Source organism: Scylla paramamosain, chromosome 7, assembly GCF_035594125.1.
Source record: "Scylla paramamosain isolate STU-SP2022 chromosome 7, ASM3559412v1, whole genome shotgun sequence".
In the NCBI taxonomy this organism is placed as follows: domain Eukaryota; kingdom Metazoa; phylum Arthropoda; class Malacostraca; order Decapoda; family Portunidae; genus Scylla; species Scylla paramamosain.
In genome coordinates, this window is record NC_087157.1 from 23,057,652 (window position 1) to 23,076,554 (window position 18,903).

The following is an 18,903-nucleotide window of genomic DNA, read 5'->3' on the forward strand; positions in this document are numbered from 1 at the left end:
TAAAATCACTAACATTTATTGTCAACTGCAAAAAAAAAAAAAAAAAAAAGTAGACAACCAAAGTGGCCGTAATTCGTGGCTTTGGCTTGATGCACCAGCGACCCGTGGCTTGAGCAGCGTCGGAGTAGCACCGAAGCATGACGACACCACCGCTCGCCACACTCCCTCAAGTCATTAACGCAGTCACACAGACGTGACATCTTTGGTGTTCACCTCATCCTGCCTGTAAGGGGAGACAAAGAAAACAAGGACGTGTGAATGTCAGAGCATAAAACAAAGGATAACAGGAAAGAATAGAGGAAGTAAGCAATACAATGGCCACTTAAACGAATATAAAGTGGGAAATATAATAACAAAAATGCACGATAAAAAAGTGGAGTAGGCAAAAACAGAATAAGGAAATGCGTCATGATCAAAATAAAAAAAGCACATCAGAAGGATAATGCGCAGGATAATGACACTGGTAATAACTAAAGGATGTGCTAGCGCATCACTCTAAGGGTGTGGGGTGCGGTGTGTGTCCCAACACCGGCACAAGGAAATTAAAATAATAAAGGCAATTTTCTTGTACTAAATCCTTTTATCATTCAGAAAATGGTGTAACACAAATTTCTGTCTCTTGTATCAAACACACACACACACACACACACACACACACACACACACACACACACACGCACACAAGATGGTTGAATTGTAAGCCGTCGCTCCTGTTGAGTTTCGAGGTCTTAGGATGGTCTAATGAAACTATCTACTTCATTTGATCTTGAGACACAACACCAACAACAACAACAACAACAACAACAACAACAACAATAACAGCAGCAACAGCACCAGTACCAGCAACAGAAGAAAACTAAAAGACGAAAGAGACAATGATGGTGATATTGGTGGTGTAAGGTGATATTGATAGTGTAACAAATCTCTCTTCCTTCCTTACTCAGAGAAGCACGGCCTGACTTTCCCGTGCACGTCCATCTCCTCCAGCTGCGCCACGGTGTCTGGCAGGCAGGTGTTCATGGTCTCCCACAGCGGCACGAAGGATACGGCGGCGACGGCGGCGGCCAGACCGAACACCACGGAGACGGCCCACGGGTGTGTTGGCTCCTGTGGGACGTGGCTCAGGTCAGTGTGGTTACTTAATAGCATAGTAAACACTCAAGGAACAGCTCGTGGAAGTGTTGATGTGGTTGCAAACTTGTCCCTTATTCAGAAGCGATTTACTCTCTCACCTCAACTATTTTTAAAGACCACAGATATGTTTATCCGGGTTCTCAAGATGTTTCTCCTGTTAGTAATGTAGAAATTTTGTTAATCTGTCACTAGAACTGTAAAATCATCCTAAACAACCCGTGTAACTTTAACTAGAGCCTTTTTAATGTAGTGGAGGTGCGGTGCAGAAGTGTTTCAGAAAATGGTTCTTACATCACTCTCTCTCTCTCTCCCTCTCTCTCTCTCTCTCTCTCTCTCTCTCTCTCTCTCTCTCTCTCTCTCTCTCTTCGTACCAGGGCACTCATGAAGAATGGGGCGATGAAGGCGCCGATTCGGGAGGATATCATGCCGGCGCTCATGCCCTGTGTCCTGATCTCCGTCGGGAACAGTTCAGACGTGTAGAGGAACATGACGCTGAAGGCGGCGGTGGAGGAGAGCTTCCCGATCATCACCAATGTTATGGACAGCCACTTGAGGCCTAGTGGGGATGGAGGGAAGGTTTCAGTTCCGAAGTGGAGGAACTTTGATCTTGAAAGAAGCAAGTAGTCAGCAACTGTGGTCTCATTTATGTCCTTTTTTTTTTTTCTTTTCTATGTAGTAAGTGCTCTGGCCAAGGGCAACAAAACTGGTGAGAAAAGGGCCCACTAAAGGTGCCATATCCTAAAGAAGACAGTTCAAAGGCAGTCCATTATTATCTGAAGAAGTGTCTTGAAATCTCACTCCTGAAAAGTTTAATTCATAGGCAAGAAGAAACACAAAAGCAGGCTGGGCATTCCTGAGTTTACAAGTGAAAACGATGAAAGACTGAGAATTCTGGTTGACTCCTGTGTATGTATATGTTTGGTATGAAAGACCAGTTATCTGCACTATGGAAAGAATAAAAGCCGTTCCTTGTGTACAGTCATCAATACAAGTCACAAAGTAAATCACAAACAGTCCAGCCACTCAACGTCTGCCCTGCCCAGGAAGCTCCCTCACACACACTCACTGTTTGGCACAAGTGGCTGGAGGAGCAGCGTCACGGCGCACAGACCAAAACATCCCATGCCGGACTTCTTGCGACCGATGATCTCCACCACGAAGATGTTAAGGTTTGACGGGATCTCCACCAGCCCCGAGATGGCCACATACATGAACGGGTCCACATCGTAGGTGGTGGCTGCGAGGAGGAGGCCGAAGTAAACCATGGCGACGGAAAAGTAGCCGATGCACGTGACAATGGTGATGGTGAGCAGCTTGCGGGTTCTGCAGGTGGACAGGGAGCAGGTAAACCACTTAACACGAGGGAGCACGTGAAAAAAGGCAATTTCATATCTTATGGCTTCCCTTTAGATAAAACTCTTCATTGGTTTCAAACACAAGGCATTGCAGAGGTGGCACCAGTGGATACATCGTGTTTTGAGACAAAGGGAAGCCATGAGAAGAGGAGGCCGAAGATCAAACTCTGACAGGACACTAAACATGACAGGCCAAGGCAACAAAAATAAAGACTCATCGAAGTAAAGTGTCAGTCCTCAAAGAGTAATCAAAAGTGTTATCCAATCTCATGAGGAAAAGTGTCTTGAAACCTCCATCTTCAAAAGTTCAAGTCATAGATATAAAAATACAGAGACAAGTAACGGATTCCAGAGTATACCTATAAAAGGGATAAAATACTGAGAATACCGGTTAACTTTTGCATTAGGTGGACTGATATCGACTCTCCCTCCACTATTGCACGCCCAGGTGAGGGGACGCAACGACTCACCTGAACAGTATGGTCACCTGGTCTAAAACTCGTCGGGCCATGGGCACATTGGATCGAGCTTCTACCTCGCTCTTGCTCTGAAAAATATGAATATGTGAATAAGCAAAGAAAAGTAGGAATAACTCAGCAAATCAAAGCAAAATGGATACTTGATGGTAGAAGAAAAGCTAAAATTGGTGTCTCATACTTGCGTTCCTTTGCTCCTTGGTAGAGCTCTCACTTCTCCCTCTCCGTTTACCTCCTTCCATCCTTGCTATCACACTTTCCATTCTCCTTCCTCTTCGCTTCCTTAACTGTAATCCCCATTCTTTCCTCCGCCCCCATATTCCCTTCCTCCTTTATTGCTTTCTCCTTTTCCTCTCCCTGCTCCTCCTCTCACCTGCTGCTGCACCTCCTGCATGATCCTCAACATCTTGTCGGTGGGCGGCAGCGTGGTGCCGTTTATCTTCGCCGCCACCTGCAGGACCGATAGAGCCTCCTGGTGGCGGCCCATCACCGCCAGCCACCGCGGCGACTCCTTCAGGAATCTGGCCAGGAGGAGAAGGAGCTACAGGAGGAAACGAAGGAAAGGCACAAAGAACTACGGAACAGGACAAGAAATAATGAATTCATGGTTAATATACTTAGATTTAAGAGAGAGATAAGAAGGAATTGGTTCTCAGAGTGGTAGACGAATGAAATAGACTCAGTAATCAGGTTGTTAATGCCGAATCAATAGGGGGGTTTAAAAGAAGATTTGATGAATTTATGGATGAGGATGATAGGTAGAAATAGGGATAGGCAGCGACTGCCACGTGTAGACCTGATGGCTTCTTGCAGCTTCTCTTTTCTTATGTTCCTATGTTCTTATGTTCTTACAGGAGGAGGCGGCAAAGGAAGGCCAAAGACAGCTGCACCTCCCTTTCTCACCCCACACACACACACACACACACACACACACACACACACGAGATGCATGAGATATCCTCATCCACATAATAAAGGGAATATACTGTGAGGTGAAATAAAAACTGATATCAGTATTTTACAGTTAAAGTATTGTCCCTCATACACATGCGTATTTACACCCTTTTTTTTTTTTTTTTATGTAGGAAGAATACTGGCCAAGGGCAACAAAAATCTAATAAAAAAAAAATGCCCACTGAAATGCCAGTCCCATAAAAGGGTCAAAGCAGTGTTCAAAAATTGGTGGATAAGTGTCTTGAAACCTCCCTCTTGAAGGAATTCAAGTCATAGGAAGGTGGAAATACAGAAGCAGGCAAGGAATTCCAGAGTTTACCAGAGAAAGGGATGAATGATTGAGAATACTGGTTAACTCTTGCGTTAGAGAGGTGGACAGAATAGGGTTGAGAGAAAGAAGAAAGTCTTGTGCAGCGAGGCCGTGGAAGGAGGGGAAGCATGCAGTTAGCAAGATCAGAAGAATAGTTAGCATGAAAATAGCGGTAGAAGACAGCTAGATATGCAACATTGCGGCGGTGAGAGAGAGGCTGAAGACAGTCAGTTAGAGGAGAGGAGTTGATGAGACGAAAAGCTTTTGATTCAACCCTGTCTAGAAGAGCAGTATGAGTGGAACCCTCCCATACATGTGAAGCATACTCCATATATGGACGGATAAGGCCCTTGTACAGAGTTAGCAGCCTGGGGGGGGGATGAGAAAAACTGGCGGAGACGTCTCAGAACACCTAACTTCATAGAAGCTGTTTTAGCTAGAGATGAGATGTGAAGTTTCCAGTTCAGATTATAAGTAAAGGACAGACTGAGGATGTTCAGTGTAGAAGAGGGGGACAGTTGAGTGTCATTGAAGAAGAGGGTATAGTTGTCTGGAAGGTTGTGTCGAGTTGATAGATGGAGGAATTGAGTTTTTGAGGCATTGAACAATACCAAGTTTGCTCTGCCCCAATCAGAAATTTTAGAAAGATCAGAAGTCAGGCGTTCTGTGGCTTCCCTGCGTGATATGTTTACCTCCTGAAGGGTTGGACGTCTACGAAAAGACGTGGAAAAGTGCAGGGTGGTATCATCAGCATAGGAGTGGATAGGACAAGAAGTTTGGTTTAGAAGATCATTAATGAATAATAAGAGAGTGGGTGACAGGACAGAACCCTGAGGAACACCACTGTTAATAGATTTAGGAGAAGAACAGTGACTGTCTACCACAGCAGCAATAGAACGGTCAGAAAGGAAACTTGAGATGAAGTTACAGAGAGAAGAATAGAAACCGTAGGAGGGTAGTTTGGAAATCAAAGCTTTGTGCCAGACTCTATCAAAGGCTTTTGATATGTCCAAGGCAACAGCAAAAGTTTCACCAAAATCTCTAAAAGAGGATGACCAAGACTCAGTAAGGAAAGCCAGAAGATCACCAGGAGAGCGGCCTTGACGGAACCCATACTGGCGATCAGATAGAAGGTTGTGAAGTGATAGATGTTTAAGAATCTTCCTGTTGAGGATAGATTCAAAAACTTTAGATAAGCAGGAAATTAAAGCAATAGGAAGGTAGTTTGAGGGATTAGAGCGGTCACCCTTTTTAGGAACAGGTTGAATGTAGGCAAACTTCCAGCAAGAAGGAAAGGTAGATGTTGACAGACAGAGCTGAAAGAGTTTGACTAGGCAAGGTGCAAGCACGGAGGCACAGTTTCGGAGAACAATAGGAGGGACCCCATCAGGTGCATAAGCCTTCCGAGGGTTTAGGCCAGCGAGGGCATGGAAAACATCATTGCGAAGAATTTTAATAGGTGGCATGAAGTAGTCAGAGGGTGGAGGAGAGGGAGGAACAAGCCCAGAATCATTTGAGGGATTAGAGCGGTCACCCTTTTTAGGAACAGGTTGAATGTAGGCAAACTTCCAGCAAGAAGGAAAGGTAGATGTTGACAGACAGAGCTGAAAGAGTTTGACTAGGCAAGGTGCAAGCACGGAGGCACAGTTTCGGAGAACAATAGGAGGGACCCCATCAGGTCCATAAGCCTTCCGAGGGTTTAGGCCAGCGAGGGCATGGGAAACATCATTGCGAAGAATTTTAATACGTGGCATGAAGTAGTCAGAGGGTGGAGGAGAGGGAGGAACAAGCCCAGAATCGTCCAAGGTAGAGTTTTTAGCAAAGGTATGAGCAAAGAGTTCAGCTTTAGAAATAGATGTGATACCAGTGGTGCCATCTGGTTGAAGTAGAGGAGGGAAAGAAGAAGAAGCAAAGTTATTGGAGATATTTTTGGCTAGATGCCAGAAATCACGAGGGGAGTTAGATCTTGAAAGGTTTTGACATTTTCTGTTAATGAAGGAGGTTTTGGCTAGTTGGAGAACAGACTTGGCATGGTTCTGGGCAGAAATATAAAGTGCATGAGATTCTGGTGATGGAAGGCTTAAGTACCTTTTGTGGGTCACCTCTCTATCATGTCTAGCACGAGAACAAGCTGTGTTAAACCAAGGTTTAGAAGGTTTAGTACGAGAAAAAGAGTGAGGAATGTACGCCTTCATGCCAGACACTATCACCTCTGTTATGCGCTCAGCACACAAAGACGGGTCTCTGACACGGAAGCAGTAGTCATTCCAAGGAAAATCAGCAAAATACCTCCTCAGGTCCCCCCAACTAGCAGAGGCAAAACGCCAGAGGCACCTTCGCTTAGGGGGATCCTGAGGAGGGATTGGAGTGATAGAACAAGATAAAGATATGAGATTGTGATCAGAGGAGCCCAACGGAGAAGAAAGGGTGACAGCATAAGCAGAAGGATTAGAGGTCAGGAAAAAGTCTCCAAGACGGTCAGGAATACGAGTAGGGTGTTGCACCAATTGCTCTAGGTCATGGAGGATAGCAAAGTTGTAGGCTAGTTCACCAGGATGGTCAGTGAAGGGAGAGGAAAGCCAAAGCCACACATCAATACTCAAGACTAACAAAAAAAAAATATTGTTAGCGGTAGAGAAGCTTCCACGTCCACATCTGCCTTCTTGTTTATTTATTTATCAACTGATCTTTTTATTCATTACTCTTAAGATGATGACATCCACATCTACAACTGCAAAATAAATAAACATAATATGCGCACAATAATTCGCATCTGTAGATTTCTGAATCAGACATTAGCACACACACACACACACACACACACACACACACTAATGGTAGTAACAGGATCCAGGAACGTACATGAGGGCAGGGAGGAAAATCGGGCAGAAGAGAGACACGTAAGTCTGCAGCCACCGCCAGTTCCTCTCCAAGTAAGCCCACAGCCCCCACAAGGTAGCGCCCACCGACCACGCACTTAGGGACAGCATGGCCATGACCGACCTCTTCTTGATCTCTGTTATCTCTGTCACTGCGGCGAAGAAGAACATTGTGAGACTCTTTGGTTCGTATTCTTAACCAACACATGGTTAAACTGGTCTGACGGATCGCCCGCCAGGGCACTCTATCAAGAGGTTTTGGATGTTCCATTCCTATAGTTTTTCCATTAATCATTTGTCCAACATCCTAGTCTAAAACCGTGCTGGGATTCGTCTTGGACAACTTCCACCGCACTATGTAGTTTCTTTTCAAGGATTCTTTCATAGATTTTTACATCTGAAAGCAAGTACCTCTTTAGACAGAACAGTTAGTTTTGTCTCCTTTTTTGAAAACAGGGTGAATCATGGTTTTTCTCCACACCTCGGGTAATCCTCCAGTTTCCCATGCTACATTGAACAATGTGACAAGTAGTTTTTTTTTTTATGGGCACCGGGCAAGGGTAACGAAAATCCAATAAAAAAGGCCCACTGAGATGCTGGTCCAAAGCAGTGATAAAAAATTGAAGGATAAGTGTCTTGAGACCTCCCTCTTCAAGGAATTCAAGTCAAAAGAAGGTGGAAGTACAGAAGCAGGCAGGGAGTTCCAGAGTTTATCAGGGAAACGGATAAATGATTGAGAATACTAGCTAACTATTGTATTAGAAAGGTGGACAGAATAGGGTTCAGAGAAAGAAGAAAGTCTTGTGCAGCGAGGGCGCGGGAGGAGGGGAGGTACGCAGTTAGCAAGATCATAAGAGCAGTTAGCATGTAAATAGAGGTAGAAGATAGCAAGAGATGCAGCATTGCGGCGATGAGAAAAAGGCTGAAGACAGTCAGTTAAACAAGAGTTAATGAGACGAAAAGCTTTTGATTTCACCCTGTCTAGAAGAAGGGTATAAGTGGAACCCATCCCAGAGATGTGAAGCATACTCCATACATGGACGGATAAAGCCCTTGTACAAAGTTAGCAGCTAGAAGGATGAGAAAAATTGGCAGAGACGTCTCAGAACATCGAACTTCATAGAAGCTGTTTTAGCTATAGATGAGATGTGAAGTTTCCAGTCTAGATTATAAGTAAAGGACAGACCAAGGATGTTCAGTGTAGAAGAGGGGGACAGTTGAGTGTCATTGAAGAAGAGGGGATAGTTGTCTGGAAGGTTGTGTCGAGGTGACAGATGAAGGAATTGAGATTTTGAGGTATTGAACAATACTAAGTTTGTTCTGGCCGATTCAGAAATTTTAGAGAGATCAGAAGTCAGGTGACCTGTGGCTTCCTTGCGTGAACTATTTATTTCCTGAAGGGTTGAACGTCTACAAAAAGACGTGGAAAAGTGCAGGGTGGTATCATCAGTGTAGGAGTGGAGAGGACAAGAAGTTCGTTTAGAAGATCATTGATTAATAATACGAAGAGAGTGTGTGATAGGACAGAACCCTGAGAAACACCATTGTTAATAGATTTAGGAGAACAGTGTCCGTCTACCACAGTAGCAATAGAACGGTCAGAAAGGAAACTTGAGATAAAGTTACAGAGAGAAGGATAGAAGCTGTAGGGGGGTAGTTTGGAAATCAAAGCTTTGTACTAGACTCTATCAAAAGTTTTTGATATGTCTAATGTAACAGCAAAAGTTTCAGCAAAATCTTTAAAAGAGGATGACCAAAACTGAGTAAGGAGAGCCAGAAGACCACCGGTAGAGTGGCCTTGACGGAAATCATACTAGCGATCAGATAGGAGATTGTGAAATGATAGATGTTTAAGAATCTTCCTGTTGAGGATAGATTCAAAAACTTTAGAAAGGCAGGAAATTAAAGCAATATGACGGTAGTTTGAAGGATTAGAATGGTCACCTTTTTTAGGAACAGATAGGCAAACTTCCAGCAAGAAGAAAAGATAGATGTTGACAGACAGAGATGAAAGAGTTTGATTAGGCAAGGTGCAAGCACGGAGGCGCAGTTTCGGAGAACAATAGGAGGGACCCCATCAGGTCCATAAGCCTTCAGAGGGTTTAGGCCAGCGAGGACATGGAAAACATCATTGCAAGGAATTTTAATAGATAGCATGAAATAGTCAATGGATGAAGGAGAGGCAGGAACAAGCTCTGAATCATCCAAGATAGAGTTTTTAACTAAGGTTTGAGCGAATAGTTTAGCTTTAAAGATAGATGAGATGACAGTGGTGCCATCTGATCAAAATAAGGGAGGGAAAGAAGAAGAAGCAAAGTTATTGGAGATGTTTTTGGCTATATGCCAGATGTCAAGAGGGGAGTTAGATCTTGAAATAGTTTGACACTTTCTATTAATGAAGGAGTTTTTGGCTAGTTGGAGTAACAGACTTGGCATGGTTCCGGCCAGAAATATTAACCACATGAGATTCTGGTGATGGAAGCCTCAAGTACCTTTTGCGAGAAGTAATCACAGTATGACAGTATGACGACCGGACCGACTGAAGGAGGCTGACGCAAACTGATAGGTCATATGGACCCACAATGTGAATGTTGATAAAGGTCAGAAAAGTTAAAAATATTGTGGGTTACTTCGGGTTCACATGTTTCATATTTGTGTATTGTGGTAATGATTCATATTTCGGCTAGAATTATTTACGTGGCTTAATTATCTCTTTGGGATAGATGTCCAATAGATAACGTTTTCAACAGGCTGGAATCCATATGAATAAAGGATATTGCAACATTCTGACTCACTGAACCCGAATTGACAATACAGCCTTCAAGCTAACACCACAATACTGAGGTTATGTTATTGTACCCCAGCTAAGGTTACGAGGGAGAGGATGCAATCGCTCCTGCTGAGACACTGTTGAGTCAGGATAAAAGCCACAGCATTCCGTCAGCCTGCGAGTTGCACACTACAGCAGCGCCACCAGGGCCCGTACTTATAAACACTAAGTTGCCCTTTTACCGTAAAATCATCGTCTTGAGTCATCAAAATGGCGGAACTCTAGTCTTCAATCCTTGAAACAGCATCTTAAGTCTTAGAGATGCGTCTTACTGCTAAGACACCAACCGAAATGGCATAGCAGCCAGCGCGCTCCTTAAGATCCCATCCTAGCGGTAAACAGTAAACCTTCAATTATCAAGCTTAAAATGAACAGATGATTATTGAAAACTCATTAGATAAATATATATGTTTTTTACTTTAGATGTCATCTTTCCGCATTTTCAACCGTTCCTTGGGAGATTCCTCGAAAAACATTACACAACGCCCGCTCATGTTAGCGGTTAGCAGTGTCTCCTGCCAGGATGGTCACTTAGCGCTTAAGTCTCGCGGGTTAAGTTCTCTTCCTAACTAGGATGGCACCTTAGTAGAGATTTATAAGTACGGCCCCAGGTCTCCTACACAGTGAACGCCCGTCTGTAATTCTGTACCATTCATGTCTGGCTAGCAACTGAATATAAACGGAACGTATCTCCCCCCCACACTCTCTCTCTCTCTCTCTCTCTCTCTCTCTCTCTCTCTCTCTCTCTCTCTCTCTCTCTCTCTCCAAAACAGTCCCATTAAAAAATAGACTAAAAAAGAACACTGCACAGTACGGCAGAAAAAAAAAAAAACATGTAGCTCACGTGTTATGTTCCCTTCCCTTTACACATCGGGACACAGTTCAGGACTTCAGTGTTCCCTCTCTGACCCGTATTCTGAAACGTTTTGCTCTCTCACCACGACTACTTTCGAGGGCCACAAAGATGATTAGCTGGGTTATCAAGAGTGTTTCTCCAGTTAATAATGTAGAGATTATGTTTATATGTTACTAGAGCAGCAATAACACCACTAAAAACCCTTGTAACTTCAATCAGAACCTTTTGAAAGTAGTCGGGATGCGGTGTAGAAGCCTTTTAGAATATGATCCTCTCACACACACAAGGCACGTCATCCTGTACCTCCGCCTCGCACCGTACCTAAAATGTAGCCCGTCATGAGGGAGGTGGGGTGCATAGTGCCCAGCAGGAAGCGCGCGGCCAGCAGGGTGCCCATTGACGGTAGCCACGCGGAGCCGAGGGCGAGGACTGTGTAGGTGACAGTCGAGATGGCGATCATGGTCCAGCGGCCAAACCTGACGAGGAGGACGCAGTGAAGCGTGAGAGAAAGGAGGAGCGCTAGGACGAAAAGATAACCAACTAGAAGGGAATCTTTAAAAAGAGGGTGAGGAAAGGGAGAAGGACAAAAACTAGAAGAGAATCTCTCTCTCTCTCTCTCTCTCTCTCTCTCTCTCTCTCTCTCTCTCTCTCTCTCTCTCTCTCTCTCTCTCTCTAAAAAAAAAAAAAAAATTAGGAAAGCTTAGGTGAAGGACTAGAACTAAAAGATAAACAACTAGAAGAGAATCTCTAAAAACAATAAAAACAACAAAAATAGGAGAGAGTGAAGGATTAAAACTAGAAGATAAACAGCTAGAAGAGAATCTCAAGGCTAGGAAAGGGAGGAAGACTAGAACCGGAAGATAAACAAATACAAGGGACTCTCTAAAAAAGGGTGAGAGAAGGAAGAGAAGAACTGAACTGAATGATAAACAACTACAAAAAAAATCTCTAAAAAAATTACATAAGCCTCCATTCATAATCACTTTGCTCTCTCACAACGACTATTCACAAAGGCCACTGAGATTATCCGGGTTCTCAAGAGTTTTTTTTTTTTTTTCTGCTGGTAACATTTAAATCTTGTTAATCTGTCACTACAACCGTACAAACATCTTTTAAAATCCGTTTAACTTCAACTATAGAATCTTTTGAATGTATAGTTGAGGTGCGGAGGTTTTAGAATATGGCCTACACACACACACACACACACACACACACACACACACACACACACACACACACACACACACACACACACCACAACACAACACAACACAACGCAACACACACACGCACACGCACACACACACACACACACACACACACACACACACACACACACACACACACACAAGAAAGAACAAAAGATATGAGAGACCTAAAAACACCATCTAATCCGATCTGATGGTCCAGATTTTTGCAGTTTCATTCGATGTCCCATGAAGATATCTACATATTCATCAGGCTGGCAGTCCCACACAGGATGGCCCAGACAAAGCACCACACACTCATACACACGTTTTTCACATTCTGGCGCAAGGTTTGACAGGTGTGATAAGTGTGGCCTGAGATTACAGCACGGATGACTGGGGTGGCATTGAAGGGACGTCAAAATCCCTGAGATGGAATATAGTTCACTCGTACTCGTATATCAGGAGGAGGAAGAGGAGGAGGTGACAATGCATAGAGACGTGACGTTAATGTCTCTCTGCCTGCCTGCCTGCCTGCCTACCTCCTCATTCCCCCTCTCTCTCTCTCTCTCTCTCTCTCTCTCTCTCTCTCTCTCTCTCTCTCTCTCTCTCTCTCTCTCTCTCTCTCTTCAAAAGTAATCTACTTCGGCAACATACATAAATGCATAGAGAGAGAGAGAGAGAGAGAGAGAGAGAGAGAGAGAGAGAGAGAGAGAGAGAGAGAGAGAGAGAGAGAGAGAGAGAGAGAGAGACGGGGAGCACTGAAGGTGTCATTCCCTTATGAACGCAGACCGGAGGCAATACCCAAAAATTAGATTGCAAAGTATCTCAAAAGAAAAGAAATCATATAATGCACAGCTGAAAGGTATATGGCATTTTTGGTATCTAGGGAAGGAGGAGGAGGAAGGCTTAAGGTGTTACTGTGCAATACACGAAGCGGAAGAACAAGGAATAGAAGAAATAGAGGGAGAAAAATTAACAGATGAAACAGGAAATAGAGGAATAGAAGGAACAGAAGGAGCAGCAGAATGAAAAAATAAGGGAAACATACAGAACTCAGGGAGACACAGTAAAGGAAATATACATCCATACAATATGACACAGCAAGGGTAACCACTGAAGAAACACACACACACACACACACACACACACACACACACGGATACAGAAAAGGAAACATACTCAAATGCACACACACACACACACACACACAAACACACACACACACTGATACAGAACGGAAAACATACTCACACACACACACACACACACACACACACTCACCGATCAGCCAGGAATCCATTGAGACACGCCCCTACCATCATGCCGCCCATGTAGATGCTCTGGTGCGCCGCCCTCAGGTACCGGTACTCACACACCAGGCCGAACTGAGGGACACGGAGACACACTAAGAAGACGAATACCCTGCAGTAGATTGACACGCTGGTAACCATTTGACTAGAAATTACATTTTTTATTTTATTTCAGCAACTTGAATCAGTTTAGCCAGTTTACTGAGAGAAGGTGTACTTGAGATTATTTATATTTAACAGATGTCCTTTTGCATTGATTAGTGTTGTTATCATTATCTCTTTGGCTGCATATTTATGGGCAGTCGCGACCATCCTCACTTCCACTGTTTAATTTTTCCTTGTCTAAAGTTTTCTCTGATCTCCTTAGAATCTATTAATTGTCATGTTTTGTAATGTGACTACTAACACAAGTTTTCTTTGATCTTAGGAGCTATCAGTTATCAGGTTTTATAATGTGACTAATAAGACATCAGAGAACTTACGATTAAGGCAAACCGCTTAAATTAGTGGAAAAGAACACTACTTATAAACAGACTTTTGGCCGAGACTGTACATAAATTGGGCTACAAAAAGAACAGGAAGGGTAAATACAATGAAAGGAAATAACATAAAGAAGGCAATTACAAAAAAAAAAAAAAATATCAACACGTGGTAAAACATAATGCAGACAAAAAAATTAATGACTGAAAGATCCAAATTACATCGGTCATAAGCACGTATGACTGAACCACATTCAAGTACTATTGGGAAAACTCTAACTTGTTAGCGTAAGCTTGAGTGGAAACACAAAACTGTATTTTTTTTTTTTCTCTCTCTCTTTTTACCTGAAGATCAATACTTTTCTATGTTGTCAAAATGGTTCGTTAATTTTTTCTTTTTCTTTTTCATGCATTTCTTATACTAGGCTAGTTTTTCTCCAACAGTACACACACACACACACACACACACACACACACACACACACACACACACACACACACACACACACACAGACACACACACACACACACACACACACACACACACACACACACACACACACACACACACACACACACACACACACACACACACACACACACACACGAAAACCTCATTATCCTTATCCTCAGCGTGACGCACTCAAGATAAGGGCAAGGCGTGACTGAATATATTAGTAGTTTTGGGAGAAAGAAGGCGGTACGTGAATGTTTTCAGAAATCATTACTCTGGCGGGATTATTTATTGGCGAGCAGGCGCTTAATGAGGACAGTGATTTGTGCCAGTAAGATACTTGGCGGTCAGTATCAAGGTCTTTTTACTCAAGAGGAGGAGAGATTGACCTAAATTCCCATATTCGCTAAAAGTATTGACGATCAGCATAAAGATAAGAGCATAAATCACACTATTTCATTCCCTCACATTATTTTATTCCCTGAATCATACTCGCTTTAATCACTGTTTTCTTCCCTCATTGAGTTCCGGAAATCGTGTCATTTTTTTTTTTTTTTTATGTAGGAAGGACACTGGCCAAGGGCAACAAAAATATAATAAAAAAAATGCCCACTGAAATGCCAGTCCCATAAAAGGGTCAAAGCAGTGGTCAAAAATTGATGGATAAGTGTCTTGAAACCTCCCTCTTGAAGGAATTCAAGTCATAGGAAGGTGGAAATACAGAAGCAGGCAGGGAGTTCCAGAGTTTACCAGAGAAAGGGATGAATGATTGAGAATACTGGTTAACTCTTGCGTTAGAGAGGTGGACAGAATAGGGGTGAGAGAAAGAAGAAAGTCTTGTGCAGCGAGGCCGCGAAAGGAGGGGAGGCATGCAGTTAGCAAGATCAGAAGAGCAGTTAGCATGAAAATAGCGGTAGAAGACAGCTAGATAGGCAACATTGCGGCGGTGAGAGAGAGGCTGAAGACAGTCAGTTAGAGGAGAGGAGTTGATGAGACGAAAAGCTTTTGATTCCACCCTGTCTAGAAGAGCAGTATGAGTGGAACCACCCCAAGACATGTGAAGCATACTCCATACATGGACGGATAAGGCCCTTGTACAGAGTTAGCAGCTGGGGGGGTGAGAAAAACTGGAGGAGACGTCTCAGAAAACCTAACTTCATAGAAGCTGTTTTAGCTAGAGATGAGATGTGAAGTTTCCAGTTCAGATTATAAGTAAAGGAAAGACCGAGGATGTTCAGTGTAGAAGAGGGGGACAGTTGAGTGTCATTCAAGAGGAGGGGATAGTTGTCTGGAAGGTTGTGTCGAGTTGATAGATGGAGGAATTGAGTTTTTGAGGCATTGAACAATACCAAGTTTGCTCTGCCCCAGTCAGAAATTTTAGAAAGATCAGAAGTCAGGCGTTCTGTGGCTTCCCTGCGTGATATGTTCTACAATGACTGCTTGATACAATAATGTAGCCAAATTTTCCTATCTAGTGAGCTAGGTCTTCTCCTTTCGCTGCTTCCCTAAAGTTAGGGGTTGGCGCCATGCACGAGTCTCCCCCAGTTGTTTGTCCCTTGCATCTTCCTCTATCTAGTGACCTTAGGCTTAGTGGGATAACTATTTTCTCAAGGAGGACGACTGATAGTGAGGAAGTGACACATCGCTGGTGCCTCTAAAGCAGGACCGAAGAAATGAAGCTGATTTTATTATTTGAATGGAGTAAATTTGGTAATATCTTGACTCAAGTTGTGTATGTTAAGCTTTTTTTTTTTTTAATTCATAAGAGGTTCTGGCCAAGGAAAAGAAAAAAGACAAAAAAGGTATAGTGAAGAGGCGTTGCTTAACTGCATATACTAATAATACTCTACACACACACACACACACACACACACACACACACACACACACGCTTGCATTCAAACACACACACACACACACACACACACACACACACACACGCTTGCATTCAAACACACACACACACACACACACACACACACACACACACACACACACACACACGCAAACACTCACCTACCCACTCACATACCGACACATCCACCCACAAACACACACTCACACTCGCACACACACACACACATCCATCCACTCACCCACGTACACATTCACAAAAACGCCCCCAAAAACCCCCAACACACACACACACTAGGTAAGCTGTCCCTGCCTCCAAACCTCTGACGTGACTGTGGAGGTGAAGGTGGTGTTATCGAAGTCCCATTCTGTGCACGTCATCTCCTCAACCTTCCCCGTGGCAGGGTCCTCGCTCAGGTAACTACAAGAGGCGCTGCAGGGGACGAGGAAATGTGTTACGTGTTCAGTGTGTACATGCGAGGTGTTTGATGGCGGTGGTGGTGGTGGTGGTATACAAAGGAATACAGAGGAATACAAAAAAGTCTAAATGGCAACAGACCGTAAGGTCCTTTCTAGGCTGTTTGGGTAACTAATCTACGCTAACAAAGATAGGATAGTACAGAAGAAGGCTCCTCCTTACTCATAAGTAAGTAAGTAAGTGAGGTCTACGTCTACCCTTCCTTGTGGTGTGTGCATTCCTTCCAGACAACTATCCCCTCGTCTTCAGTGACATTCAACTGTCCCCCTCTTCTACACTGAACATCCTCGGTCTGTCCTTTACTGAACTGGAAACTAATCTGAACTGGAAACTTCATATCTCATTTCTAGCTAAAACAGCTTCTATGAAGTTAAGTGTTCTGAGACGTCTCCGCCAGTTTTTCTCATCCCCCCCCCCCACCGCTGCTAACTCTGTACAAGGGCCTTATCCGTCCATGTATGGAGTATGCTTCACATGTCTGGGGGGGTTCCACTCATACCGCTCTTGTAGATAGGATGGAATCAAAAGCTTTCGTCTCATTAACTCCTCTCCTCTAACTGTCTTCAGCCTCTCTCTCATCGCCGCAATGTTGCATCTCTAGCTGTCTTCTACCGCTATTTTCATGCTAACTGCTTTTCTGACCTTGCTAACTGCATGCCTCCCCTCCTCCCGCGGCCTTGCTGCACACAAGACTTTCTTCTTTCTCTCATCCCTATTCTGTCCACCTCTCTAATGCAAGAGTTAACCAGTATTCTCAGTCATTCGTCCCTTTCTCTGGTAAACTCTGGAACTCCCTGCCTGCTTCTGTATTTCCACCTTCCTATGACTTAAATTCCTTCAAGAGGGAGGTTTCAAGACACTTATCCTTCAGTTTTTGACAACCGCTTTGGACCCTTTTATGGGACTGGAATCTCAGTGGGCTTTTTTTTTTATTTGAATTTTGTTGCCTTTGGCCAGTGTCCCTCCTACATAAAGAATAAATAAATAAATAAAATATATAAATAAATAAAAAAAAAAATATATATATATATATATATATATATATATATATATATATATATATATATATATATATATATATATATATATATATATATATATATATATATATATATATATCGTAGGTGGAGCCACAGTGTGGTTGTCGGTGGGTGGTGGTGGTGGAGGAGGAGGAAGTGAAGGGTATGAGTGCATGAACCTGTTTGTGAGATAGTGAAGGTTTTGGTAGTGGTGGTTGTGGTGGTGGTGGTGGTGTTTGTACGTTTCATTTCATCTATCTTTTTCTTCGTCTCTGTCTTTGCTTACGCATACGATAAAGATCAGGGTCGTGGTGCTGGTGGGGGTGATGTTGGTGGTGAAAGTGGTGGAGGGAATGTATATGCATAATCCTGTTTATGAGGTAGTGATGATGGTGGTGGTTTACATTCGTCTCATGTCATGTGTTTTCTTCGTGTCTGTCTCTGCTTATGCGTGCGATAGACATGATGGTCGTGGTGGTGGTGGTAGTGGTGGTGGTGTCTGTCTGTCTCATTTCATGCATCTTTTCATTAGTCTGTTTCCCGATTTTTTAAACATGGTGTTAGTATTTACTAATACCAACGTAGCTGTTTCCGATTTTTTAAACACTTTTCCAGCTCAGCGCTTCGGGATAGGTCGACCAAACCAAATTATTTATAATGCTGACAGCAATTTTTTAAATCAATTTTGGTTAAGTTAGGTTTGGTTATGGGGGTTATTTTTGACTGATATTGCTTCTAGAACAAGCGCGCTCATCATTCGTTAGTATAAGGATAAAGAAAATATCAGCGATACTATTATAATTTTCATTTATCAAATATTATAAAATCTCCCACTTCGTCTCCTAGACGGCGATTCCGCTGGCCTCGACATAGGTGCGTGCACTTTCAATTTCTAAAGTAACTGGATGGATTTTCAAGTTTCTTTTAATACTGTACACAAAAGAATAATTCATGCGTCTCCACATAAACGTTCAGTGAGAAATGCTCACTGTTAACTATATTACAAGCCAAAATATTTCCGCCCTTCGCCTCCGATCAAGCCATTCCTGCGATCGCTCCGAACCATACTATCACAAATTTTTTCACTGTTATACTGGTATGTATGATGATTCTGAAGGCATATGTGGATAGATAATTTCTTTCTTCAACTATAGCTGGAAGGAAAATGCAAAAATCGATCTAGTAAATGAGAAATAACAAAATTTGTCAAGTTTTCCTCGTCGCTGAGAACCAGTGGTGGTGCATTTAGTTGGGCGACTCGGTTTACCTGGGTCGCCCAATTCTCAACTGAACGCTCTGTTTGCGCGGCGCGGGTCGCCCGCTCG

At 43.2% G+C, this 18,903-nt stretch overlaps 1 protein-coding gene and 1 long non-coding RNA gene across 2 annotated transcripts in view; one reads left to right on the plus strand and one right to left on the minus strand.

The window, feature by feature from the left end:
• LOC135102236 (solute carrier family 22 member 7-like) overlaps window positions 1-18,903 on the minus strand; it is a 35,072-nt gene continuing 16,169 nt past the window's right edge. Inside the window, exons 4-13 of the mRNA XM_064007112.1 lie at window positions 16,403-16,514; window positions 13,266-13,369; window positions 11,116-11,270; window positions 7,092-7,260; window positions 3,339-3,486; window positions 2,960-3,036; window positions 2,201-2,457; window positions 1,506-1,690; window positions 941-1,107; window positions 1-223 (exon numbers count right to left, since the gene is read on the minus strand). Of these exons, the coding sequence (XP_063863182.1) occupies window positions 184-223; window positions 941-1,107; window positions 1,506-1,690; window positions 2,201-2,457; window positions 2,960-3,036; window positions 3,339-3,486; window positions 7,092-7,260; window positions 11,116-11,270; window positions 13,266-13,369; window positions 16,403-16,514 (1,414 nt within the window). The 3' untranslated portion in view covers window positions 1-183. The remainder of the gene's footprint in view (window positions 224-940; window positions 1,108-1,505; window positions 1,691-2,200; window positions 2,458-2,959; window positions 3,037-3,338; window positions 3,487-7,091; window positions 7,261-11,115; window positions 11,271-13,265; window positions 13,370-16,402; window positions 16,515-18,903) is intronic.
• On the plus strand, window positions 970-1,765 carry LOC135102237 (uncharacterized). The gene is made up of 2 exons (XR_010269596.1): window positions 970-1,125; window positions 1,509-1,765. It is a non-coding gene; the product is annotated as an uncharacterized LOC135102237 (long non-coding RNA).